Raw genomic sequence first — 12,052 nt, 5'->3', positions numbered from 1 at the left:
GTTTAAATGTTGCAGAAATCTACATACATTTCTTTTGGTAATTAATGTATAATAAAATGAATTCATACAGCGTTCTGTGTGCAGTTGTAACCTCAGTTCAGTGTGCTTAAGTATTTACGGGAATTTAGCACATGTTTAACTGCTATTTCATAGATCAGATTTGTAAAGGTATAATATAACATTTTCACGCATCCATCCATGTTCTATAACCGCTTGTCAAATTCAGGACTGCGGGGCCCTGACCTACCGGAGAATACGGCGCAAGGCAGGGAACAACCCAGGATGGGGCGCCAACCCATTGCGGTAAGTTTTCGGTACTACATAAGTTAACAACACACTGAACATCGAAATCAGAAAAGTGAGGCCTACCTAAGCAAATGTAGATAAAAATATAATTTAAATCTCTATTCAGTAATCTTATTCTATATTCATTAAAAGAAATAACGTCATATAACAAAACAGTACATCATAAATGTTAAAACTATAGCTATGTTGGTGCTGCGAGTGATAGAATGTCGCTTCATGCTGGGAAACCGGACTAATGTTATGCTCAAACAAAACACGTCGATCTTCTGGCCTAAACGCACGTGTTTATTCACTCGCTTTACGTCATGTACCCATAGATAAAAGATTTCGGCTCGCGGATCTTCCCTCGGACCAATCAAAGTCGCCTGTATAAATTTTCCCCTTCATGGTCTGTCGAGCCAATAGGCGTCGAGTTTGAATCCGCTCTAACCAACGCAGAGCGGAGAAACCCGGCAGAGTTAAGATGGCGGAGTAGACGGTGAGACGACGGTTCAAAGCTCCGGGTCTCTTCCGTTAAAGTCGGATTCTGTTAAACTGCCCCACTACAATAAATAAGGATTCAACCGTTATACATTATTCACACATAATCGTCCAATTTCGGGCTGAGCTCATGACGTCTATACACTTTGTGGTTCATCCGTTGCCTGGGACCGAAGACCAGCTCAATGACAGGTAGCTATTCACTGCGGGCGGGCGAAAAGACGCTTCAGATCAATATTAATGTGCTGGGTGTGGTAGACGGCGGCTCTTTTTCTTCTGGAGGGGCACGGCGGCCGTGTGCCGTTATGTCTGCTCTGAACGAGTGGAAGCGATTTGCTAGCTCGTCTTGACGAGGCCCCGCCGAGATCAGTACTCAAAGTTGGACTGAGAGGGACAATGCGGGATGGGGGATGGGGGATAGGACGGATCGGGATCGGCAAACCTGCAGTCATTTTAACATCAAACCTGTATAGCCGCCCCGTTTCTTTATTGAAATATTGCAGATGTAATCCTGTGATCCGATGGGGAGATCTTATATACAGAGTGAATAATTATAAACATACATTTTCTTGACTAATCTGCAATTAGCGTAGCTGCAATTAAGTGACATGTACTGCTTTGTTGCAATTAATTTAAACGCGTTGGTATTCTTAATACCGACCTTTTTAAAAATGTAGGTCCAGCTAAGTCGGTTATATATTTATAGTACATGCGAACATTTTTTTCCCCTTGTTTTTCTGGCTCCCATCAAATTGCCCGCCGTTCCCTTTTCTTTTTAACGGCGTTTTGGTAATTCTGTAGTATTTTTGTTTTCTCCAGTTTTATTTAAGGTCTAATCGAAACACGCACACCTCTCGCTATATTTATAGTTCACATCTACCACCAGTTAGTATGCCGGCTCCGTTAGTTATCTCTATGTTTAAGGTCATCACGGTTTGCAAAGAGAACCTTTTGTATGGAAAGCCTCAATATCTGATATGACTGATTGGTAATTTTGTTTACAGTAGGATTATACGCAGTCAGTTCAAAGTATTTTTGAATGTAATTAAATTAGGTCAGATGGATAATCTGTCAGTATACACACGTCGGATGCCATTTTATGCATTCACAAAGCGATGTATTGCAAGCCTGAAGATGCAGTTTCTGTAGTAAAGGAAGCTTGCCTTAATTCCCAGTGAAATTTTCATCAGCCTTGCAGCTTATTGGCTGGTCACTCCAAAGCAAAGAATGGCCGATTTAGGGTGAGATGGAGATTAATTGCTTGAAATGAAGAATGGCTAGACATGATTCTGTAACAAAGGATCTTGGAGAGCTTTGCATATTGGGAGAGAAGACACCATAATCTTTACGTATCAGGGCTTACATCCAGTTTTAATGCCACAAAAGCTGTATAGTAAATCTGTTTTATTTTCTACCTTCTGCAGCTTAATGAGGTGTATAAATTGTTAAAAATCTGGTTCATCCACTGTAAATTGTGGAAGTGTAACCATAGAAAATGCTTTGGTCTTCATGTTAGCCCAGTATTTTCAAATGCAAAAGTATTTATATTTTTGTTCTTTTGATATAGCGCCATTTTATACTTAAAAAAAAAACATTTAACATGATGTCCACATGGAATGTATTATTAAACTGTTAAACATCTCTTAACATTTGAGCTTTTTTCCTGAAGATTACCCCCCCCATGAAAGGTCATTTGTGATGATGGGCTTTCCCCTTTAAGATGATCTGTCAGGGTGGGATTGGTCATGAGACCCCATCAATAAGGAAAACAAAGAACCACAGAGTCAAGGCAAATTCACTGTGCTGTGTTATGAGCCGATATCTAAGGTTTATTGATGTAGACTGCCTCTGCATATCTGCCTCGGATTTATCTGTGTGGGCTGCATCTGTTTACCTGTCATTGGAGTTTATCCATGCAGACTGTGTCTGCATGCACTATATGGACAAAAGTATTGCGGCACACCTCTTAATCATTGAATTCAGGCATTTCATTCAGATAAATTGTCACAGGTGTATAAAATCAAGCAATCATGCAGTCAGGTCCACAAATATTTGTGAAAGAATGGGTCGTTCTGAAGAGCTCAGTGAATTCAAGCATGGTCGTAGGATGTCAGCTTTGTGGTAAGTCAATTCAGAAAATGTCTTCCCTGCTAGATATTCCATGGTTAGCTGTAAGTGGTATTATTGCAAAGTGGAGATATTTAGGAACAAGAGAAACCACGTGCATTAGCAGAGCGGGGCCGCTGAGTACTCAGGTGTATAGTGCATAAAAGTCACCAACGCTCTGTTGACTCAATAACTGCAGAGTTCCCAACTCCCTCTGGAATTAACTGCAGCACAAAGACTGTGCACCTGGAGCTTCAAGGAATGGGCTTCCATGGCCAAGCAGCTGCATGCAAGCCTCACATCACCAAGTGTAATAGCAAGCGTCAGATGCAGTGGTGTAAAGCACGCTGGCACTGGACTCTGGAGCAGTGGAAATGTGTTCTGTGGAGTGACGAATCACGCTTCTCTGTCTGGCAGTCTGATGGATGAGTCTGGGTTTGGCAGATGCCAGGAGAATGTTACCTGTCTGACTGCATTGTGCCATAATGGTATGGGGTCATTTTTCATGGGTTGGATTAAGCCCCTTAGTTCCAGTGAAGGGAACTCTTAATGCTTCAGCACACCCAGACATTTTGGACAATTCTATGCTTCCAGCTTTGTGGGAACAGTTTTGGGAAGGCCCTTTTCTGTTCCATTATGACTGTGCCCCTAGTGCGCAAAGCATGGTCCATAAAAGCATGGTTGGGTAAGTTTGGTGTAAAAGAACTTGTCTGGTCTACACAAAACCCTGACCATAACCCTTTGAAACACCTTTGGAATGAACTAGAATGGAGATTGTGAGCCAGGCCTTCACATCCAATATCAGTCCCTGACCTCACAAATGGTCTTCTGGATGAATCGGCAAAAATTCCCAGACACACTCCAAATTCTTGTGGAAAGTCTTCCCAGAAGAGCGGCAGCTGCTATAGCTGCAAAGGGGAGACCAACTCCATACTGATGCCTATGGATTTAGAATGTGATGTCATGAAAGTTCCTTCTGGTGTAATGGCCAGGTATCCCAATACTTTTGTCCATATAGTGTGTCTGCCTCTGGGATTTGTCTGTGCGGACTGCCTCTGTTTCTTCATGTGGACTGTGTCCGGGTATCTGTCTCTGGTCTTCATCTGTACACAGTGCTCTATGCAGTGTAAGTGAAGAAACAGCGGAAGTTTGTTTTTGATGATGGAAAGACAGATGTGAAGAACTGTCCGAAATGATGACAAATATGCATGTTATCATTACGGCAGGCGCTACGTTTTTATCTTTCATAAGCAGCTTGCTTTGCCTTACTGGCAATGTGGGGAAATTATTTTCACGTCCTTTTCAGCTGGGTGATGTTTTTCCCCCAGTGGATGTGGCAGCTGGTTCTAAATATGTGGGGCTTCATCTGTGTTGGATTAAGCAGTTGACTTTCGCTGTTCATTAGATTTCATGGAGCAGAAGTTTATTGCTCCCTGCAGTGTTTAATCCGCCTCCCAGTTTCTGGAACAAGTTCAGTTAGTACTCTGCTCAGATGACTGGCTCCCTGCCTGATACGACACGTGTGATTATGTATTTTATACAAAACCCGTATAACGGGAATCAGTCATTTATCCCAGTGCTTGCTGGCAATCTGAGGAGTGACTGAACTGAACTCCTCTGCTCCAGCAGAGCAGAGTCAGCTTGGCACCTTCTGTTCCTAAATACCTTATTAACCACCTAATGTTTGTTTCCCGGTAACTACTGGATTTTCATTACAACTTAAGTCCCTTTGCCCGTCATAACCCTTGATGCAGGGCGTAGTGTTAATGTCTTTGTAGTACCGGAGGCTGTCTGAAGACCTGGGTTGACACTTGGGTAGATTTTCCAAATGTATGCTTTGTGACCTTTTGTGTCTCTGCCATTTTTTAAGGCTAATGCTGCTGTTTGATGGGTAGCGCCTGACTGAAGCTTTTTTTTCTTGCTGACACTAATAAATGCCAGGGACTGTGCGGTGAGCCGTGTGGCTGTAGCTTTAAGCAGAGCCGAGTTGAAGTTTTGCAGCTTCTCTCTGAAGTATTGTACCTCCACGCTCTTCTAAAGTTCAGTTCTGGGTTCCAAAAATACTTCGAAACATGGCTGCATTCATGTTTTTGTAATGGAAGAGGTCTTTACAGAAATCTCTGGGTATTTCCTCGAGAGGTGTTAGCCTCAGTATCTCTGGCCTAAAGGATTTTGTTGTGGTTCTGCTGTACTGCTGTTGGTAAGCAGGGTTTTTTTTTAAAAAAGGTTAATGTCTTTTATTAGCATTTATTGATGATATTGTTGCTGTATAAGCTTATCCAAAAGGTCAACCCAATCCATGGCTTCTAAAGAGGTCTGTGGCTCTTGGTTGTACTTTTTCACCTGGGAAGTGGCATAAAATGTAGAGTGAGCTTTTAAGCGCTCTGCTATATCCCACTTTTAACCTGTCACCCAGTTATCTGGATTTCCAGTTTGTTTTCCCATACAAAGCCCATTTACAGTCATTTGGAATTATTAAAAAATTCTTTAAAATTTATGGTCATTTGGTAATATGTGTTGTTTTTTATTCTTTAATTAGAACTGTTTGGCTGTCTTTCAAGAAGATTTTTTTTTTTTTTTTTTCGTATTAACCCATGCTTTTCAAGTCTTTTCTGTGTCAAGCTTCACATTTTGAAAATGGCTCCTAAGCTTTTAATCTGTTTACAAATGCCTCCCTGATGTCACTAATTCCTTGTAGTTGGTGGAGTTTGTTCTTTTTTTTTCTCTGAATCATTGTTAATAAATTGTGAAAATGGTTTCACACATTGATCCGCATTGATGCATTGTCCCCATGTTAATTGCAGAGAGCCTCTTGTGATTTCCACTGCATAATGTGCAAAGCCCACAGATACAGACACCACATGTATTGTTACCTGGGGGGGGGGGGTTGTACATGGCTGAAAACAGGCGGTTGATTCTTGGCTGGGCCTGGCCTCTTTGTTACTGTTTTTCCCGGTGAAACCTGGAGGGGTTCCTTGTAGTAGTTGAACACTTACTTTATGTAGCATCTCTCCAGCTACTCCGCCACTGGCCTATATTATATAATGCCCTACTAGGCCTGTCTATTTTACCGTGCCATGGTTCAGTTAAACACATTCCTTCCTGTATGTACCATATCTAACACCACACTGTCGCATGCATCCTTTTTTTGTTCTGAACACAATCTTTTATTTTACATTAATTTGCATTACCAGTTTTGATGTTTGGTATGTGAATTAGACACCTTCCAGAGCTCTGAAATGTTTTGCTTATTTTTAAGACAAGCTCCCTTTGAGATGTAGCACCTTGGGTAGGACAAAAAATAAATTAATTCAGGGTGTTTTCTTACGACCTGCAACCTTTTTACTACTAAAGCTACATGGCTCAGCTGTAGCTCATTGGAAAACTCAGAAAGATGATTTTTCATGGTATAGGAGAAGGTTTGGAATTAATTTCATTTAGAGACAGATTTCGCCAAGAATGAAGCAGCACAAAGGAAGGAAGGGGTAGCTGCATTATATATGTGATCCTGTGAACACAGTAACTCTAAAAGTATTGGCTGGATCTTTTCCAAACTTCAGCATTGTATAGGTGATGATTTGGGACCTGTTTCATTTTGAAATCACACCAAATTTAAACAGTAGTGCTAGGTGGCAGTTAGGCTTGGGCAGTATTATGGTAATACTTGATATTGCGGGTACTTTGTGTGTAAGATTAAAATTGACTCTTGGATGTTCTCGTTCTGACATCATCTCATTCATAATTAGATTTTAAATTGGCTGAATTGCAGTTTTTTCTGGGTTTTTTTCTGCATGGTGTGTCTTGATTCTACTTTTATGCCTTTCAACAGGCTACGGGAGGTCTCTGAGAAGCTCAATAAATACAATTGTACTAGGTGAGTCATACACTCTTTACTAAGCACATGTCAAAAGTTCATGCAGGTTTTAATATTGAAGGGTTGGGATTAGTGCTGAGCTTTACTGTTTGTTCCAGGTGATTGAACATAACATTTCATCATTTAGAGCTACAGGCAAATTGTGTTTGGTTTCCAGGCATGTTTCTGGTGTGTTCTGAGTAATGCTACTCTGTTACCGTACTTGCGCAGGTTTTGATAATTACATTTAATCCGTTGGCTTATGTTTCCTTAAATGACAATTATTATTCTCCTGTTGTGCTCCAGTCACCCTCCTCTGAGTGTGTTGGAACAGGCCATCATAAAACAATGTGTTGTTGGTCCAAACCATGCTGCTTTTCTCCTAGAGGTAACATTTCAAGCTTTTCTTATTCAGTTGCCCATTTAAATTTGCCTATGTTATTAAAAAATAATCAAATATAAGCCTGACTCCGATTGCTCAAATATTTACTCATAAAATGATCCCTGAAACAGTTTGCTGGCCTGAACACTTTCTGATGACATTTAATTTTCAGTCGTATTCTGTTGATGTGAACTGCTTTGCCTGAGTGACAGGTGAAGGACAGCAGCTGGGAAACAGGTGGTAACTTCTTTTCTCATTTCAGGATGGCCGTGTCTGTAGGATCGGCTTTGCCGTACAGCCTGATCGACTGGAGTTGGGCAAACCAGATGGAAACGATGGGTGAGCCATTCCGCTTATAGGAGAAGTACAGCAGTGCTATAGCTCTTTCTCAGTTGTCACAATTCTATCATTTTGTGATTCAAAGCAACTTCCCTCACTGTAAATCGCATGCTCCCCTTCATTTTAGTTATGAAAGTCAGAGCGACTGTCAGGCTGTATAAGTTGCCAAACACTCTGATTACAAGAGAGAGATGTTAGCATTCATTAAGACTCTGTATTAAGACTCTGTACGAAAAGCAGTCACTTGTTTAATTTTGCAGTCAGACGTAACGCGTCAGGATCTCTGACTGTTAGAGCCATAGTATAGATAAGAGAATATGGTGTTTCTTTGTGAAGTATAATATTATAGAAATATTTAAAGGAGTGACTGTTTATTTGTAATGTGGAATTTCAGTTTAATATTGTTCGCCAGATATGAAGAACTGTCTGACGTCACGGGTTAAGTGCCGTAAAATGACGGTAGTGCTGTTTGCTACAGTCTTTGACCGTGGCTACAAAATATTGTTTCGATATTGAAAGAGCTTTGCAGTTTTGTACTGTGGTATGTTTACATACTGAAGAGTTTGGAAAGTTTAAAGAAGTCTTGCGTCAATTGCTTTATTCTCCCGAAGAAGAAGAACGTGGAATATTATGAACAGCACTAACACTGAGGGCTATAGGAGTGCATGAACATGAAGGAATCACCTGGCTGTTATCGAGTCTGCATCCAGGCTGGAACACCTGCATGCTAATTCTCCTTTGCAGTGACACCAGCTCACAACCAAATGGGCAGTGCGGCCAGAAGCTGTGACAGTGAAATGAGCCTGCAGTATCTCCCTGGAGCAGAGGCTAATGGTGATTTAGGGTGTGTTCATGGTATCCTAGCATTTTCATGAACCAGTAAATACCGGTTTTCTGACAGGCACAGCGAAACAAGATGCGTCTTTACAAGGGGAATTACATGCACACCTATTTTTTTTTTTTTGCACATAATTATACATCTCCAGCAGTCGGCTGCATTGTGTGTCGATTTAGTGTCTGTGGTGTAAGAAAGCGCAGGGTGAATAAGGGTACACTGACAGACGGCCCTAAGCAAGCTCTGAAAACCCCAGTGAGGTTTATCTCAAAGCAGCCTCAGTACGTAAGAACCGTGTCTTTACTTGTAATGTAATGTTGGTCTGAGTCTGATTATTATGAAAACAGTGATGATGGTTATTATGATAGAAGTCTAGCTTGACCGTGTGCTGTTTGTGGGTGCGTGGGCATTTGGCATGAGATCTGTAGCAAAGGTGGGTCACTTCTTCCTTTGCGCTAAACTAATTGGGAGAAAAGCTTGGATTTCATTCAGGAGGCCTGCTCTGTACCTCCGACCTCCAGAGCACTGGCATAATAGGAGCTGTGCTCAGGCTGCCCTTACATCCTCTGAATAGAAGGTGGGAATGTTGTGGACAGCTGAAAGGTACAGAAATGGAAGCGGCCAAAGTGGACGGTGTTTTTTTTTTTTTTTTTTTGGTGCTGGGCTGGGCGGGGAGACTATAGATAGTCAGGTGGAATGGTGCTCGCTCTCAGCCTGGCTCTGCACATGCCGTTTCTCAGCACGGAATGGTTAAAACGCTCAGATTAGCCACCAATGAAAAATGTCCACCCTATATATGCTCATATATACCCAAATATAAATAAGATTTGCTATTTATTTAATGGAAAATCCTTCTGTAATTGTTTTTAAAAATGGTACCAAAAGGATCTGACAAAGCACTTCACACAGGCAAAATTCACAATTCTGTTGATTTTCACTGCTTTTCAAATGTACAATATGCGAGTTTCCCAAACAGATGACTAATGGTGCACTAAATAACCGTCACCCGTAAAACTGTGGTCTGATTTAGTGGCGCATCGGATCTTTCAGTTTGTTTCTAATTATCACACCTACTGCGCAAAGCCACGCGAAGCTAGCATTGAGGGCGAGACGTGAGAACCGTTCAGCTGGAGCCTGTAGGTGGGAGGACGAGGTTCGGAGGGGTGTCCTCCGCTTCCCGATGGTGTTCCCCAGGGCAGTCGACACCATGTACGCCCAAGGGCTTCGCTAGCTAGGACCTCCAGCTTGTTCTCACCGATCTCGCGCCGGACTGCACGCTTGTAACCAATCCCCCGTCTTCTGTTTTCAGCTCAAAGTTGAGCAGTGGTTCAGGGGCAGTGAGGAGCTCCAGGTCAGGCAGGACTAGTGGTTCACCCTGGTTCCTTTCCAGTTCTGACACTCTGGGCCGACTGGCAGGCAACACCCTCGGGTAAGTCTTGGCAGGGCCGCCGATAACGTAGCGTCGTGGTCAAGGTCACTGCCCTAACATGACCCAGGCTGTTTCTGTCTAACATTACCACCCCATGCTTTTGGTTGTGGATGTTAAAGTGTACTGGGCTGATATTCATCTGGAATAAAAGTCCTGGGTATGGTACTGGAGGCTTATGCGGCAGCACATAGGGACCTTTGACCTGGAATAGCATGCATGGGGTTGAGGTTAACCTTCGAGCTGCAGAGTGATATACAGGAATGCTGTTTTCACTAAGCTGCCTTGAAGACTCATTCATTTTTCATAACCAGTTATCCAGTATAGCAGTGAACCATGAGCCTATCCCAAGCCGCACAGGGCATATTAATAGTATACATTCCAGTCTGGCTTCCTCTTTGCCTCCTGCTATGTTTGGTTCAGTGGTTTATGGTCTTTAAGGGGGTGTGAAGCGTGGGGTCATCCTCAGTGACCGCTGGGCTTAACCTGCATCAGGAGTCGCTGGAGCTCTGGTGTGAATGGAGGAGGGCCTGGAGGAGGAACCGGAGGCGGCGTGACAGGTGGCGGAGGTGGGGCGAGTGGCGGAGGTGCCGTAGGGGGCGGCTCATCGGGCAGATCGGCGGCCGCGTCGGCGCGGGATTCCCGCAGGCAGACCCGGGTGATCCGCACCGGCAGGGACCGCGGCTCCAGCCTGCTGGGCAGTCAACCCCAGCCCGTCATCCCGGCCTCCGTCATCCCAGAGGAGCTCATCTCTCAGGTAGGCGCCGGCCGCGCGCTCGCACACACGCAGAAACGCACAAATACGCACACGGCTGGCGGCATGAGGTTACGACTTCTGAAAACTGGCCAACGCGCAGGCCCAGGTCGTCCTGCAAGGAAAGTCCAGGAGCGTCATCATCCGCGAGCTGCAGCGCACCAACCTCGACGTCAACCTGGCCGTCAACAACCTGCTGAGCAGAGACGACGAGGACGGCGACGACGGCGACGAGGCCGCCAGCGAGTCTTACCTCCCCGGAGGTGAGCGTGGCCTGAGCCTCAGTCCCGCTGCCGTCCGCAAGTCTCTCTGCGGGTGTGAAATATCCTGCTAGGCTTAAGCATTTTTTTTAATAAAGGTTTCCTTTTACATTTCACGCTGCTGTGTGTGATATAAAATGCTTTATGCCAACAGTGTTTGTGTTCTGAAATTTGTCTTTATTTTTACCATGCAGAGGACCTGATGTCTCTCCTGGATCCTGACATTCACTCCTCACACCCCAGCGTCATCATCGATGCAGACGCCATGTTCTCGGAGGACATCAGCTACTTCGGATACCCCTCCTTCAGGCGCTCCTCCTTGTCCAGGCTGGGCTCCTCGCGAGGTACCATTTTTCATCTGCCTTCCTGTACATGAAGGCCGGCTTTGTAGGATCAGGGTGGCAAACCTCTGGTATTTCTCTCTTTAAGACAAAACAGACTAGATATTTCCTAACCCCCCCTCCCCCAATTCCCTACCTGCTCTGTCAAAACTGCTTATGTGTGTTATCCATCAAGGCGAACTCTACGCTCTCCGCAGCTGTGCAAGCAGACTGTGTGCTGGGGGGGATGGGGGGGGGCAGGCCTGCTAGAGGTGCTACTGCCAGGGTCTGCCAGCTCTGGAGAAGGGGTTGCAGTGATGTAGACTGGGCATTTGAGGCTGCTGTTTGACGTCTACGTGTTTGATGTTGTGTTTAATGAAGGCAGGGGAGGTTCTGTCCAGAGAGTGGCTTACTCGTATCCCACTGGTGTGACCCCCCCACTGCATACCAGTTTTCCTTCTTCCCCTAGAGCGCGACTCCGAACTGCTGCGTGAGCGTGAGTCCGTGCTGAGGCTGCGTGAGAGGAGGTGGCTCGACGGCGCCTCCTTCGACGCCGAGCGCGGCTCCACCAGCAGGGAGTGCGAGGCCGGCCCGGACAAGAAGGGCGTCCCCACGCAGAGCCCCGTCTCCCTGGGCGAGGACCTCCAGTGGTGGCCTGACAAGGTTGGTCTGCCAGCTCACTTCCCCTTAGCAGTTTTTGCTCCTCTTGGATTATGCAGGAGAAACACGAGATCTTAGCTGCCTCGCTCCCGAAACAATAGCGCTACCAGGGTGACTTATTAAAATGTCAGAAGTAGAGAAGTGTTGTGAGCTCGGGTCTGTTTTCGGCCTGGCCGCCGTTTTTAGGGACTAGAAAGTCTGCCACCTTCCACGTCTGGTGGAAGATGCCCACTGACAGAGAGAGATTCTCTTGCTCCGGGGAGTGTTGCCTGTGCTCTTATTGAGACACAGGAAGATGGTGGAAGGTGAGGCTCTTTAAACTGTCCCCTCA

The 12,052-nt window shown here is 44.7% G+C and overlaps 1 protein-coding gene across 4 annotated transcripts in view; it reads left to right on the top strand.

The window, feature by feature from the left end:
- The first annotated feature begins 727 nt into the window (after window positions 1-727).
- Window positions 728-12,052, top strand: part of LOC111843966 (E3 ubiquitin-protein ligase UBR5-like) — a 29,620-nt gene continuing 18,295 nt past the window's right edge. For 2 of the 4 annotated variants that reach the window (XM_023812049.2, XM_023812031.2), the window contains exons 1-9: window positions 728-978; window positions 6,722-6,766; window positions 7,052-7,133; window positions 7,390-7,466; window positions 9,611-9,730; window positions 10,223-10,484; window positions 10,585-10,744; window positions 10,936-11,085; window positions 11,531-11,724. In XM_023812049.2, coding sequence (XP_023667817.1) covers window positions 917-978; window positions 6,722-6,766; window positions 7,052-7,133; window positions 7,390-7,466; window positions 9,611-9,730; window positions 10,223-10,484; window positions 10,585-10,744; window positions 10,936-11,085; window positions 11,531-11,724 — 1,152 coding nt within the window. In that variant the 5' untranslated portion in view covers window positions 728-916. Of the gene's footprint in view, window positions 979-6,721; window positions 6,767-7,051; window positions 7,134-7,389; window positions 7,467-9,610; window positions 9,731-10,222; window positions 10,485-10,584; window positions 10,745-10,935; window positions 11,086-11,512; window positions 11,725-12,052 lie in introns of all 4 variants that reach the window. The other 2 variants (XM_023812024.2, XM_023812008.2) reach the window with 1 other exon arrangement.

The sequence above is a fragment of the Paramormyrops kingsleyae genome, chromosome 9, assembly GCF_048594095.1.
Source record: "Paramormyrops kingsleyae isolate MSU_618 chromosome 9, PKINGS_0.4, whole genome shotgun sequence".
Classification (NCBI taxonomy): Eukaryota; Metazoa; Chordata; class Actinopteri; order Osteoglossiformes; family Mormyridae; genus Paramormyrops; species Paramormyrops kingsleyae.
Note: the sequence above shows the minus strand (reverse complement) of the source record. Positions and strands in the feature narration are given on the sequence as shown.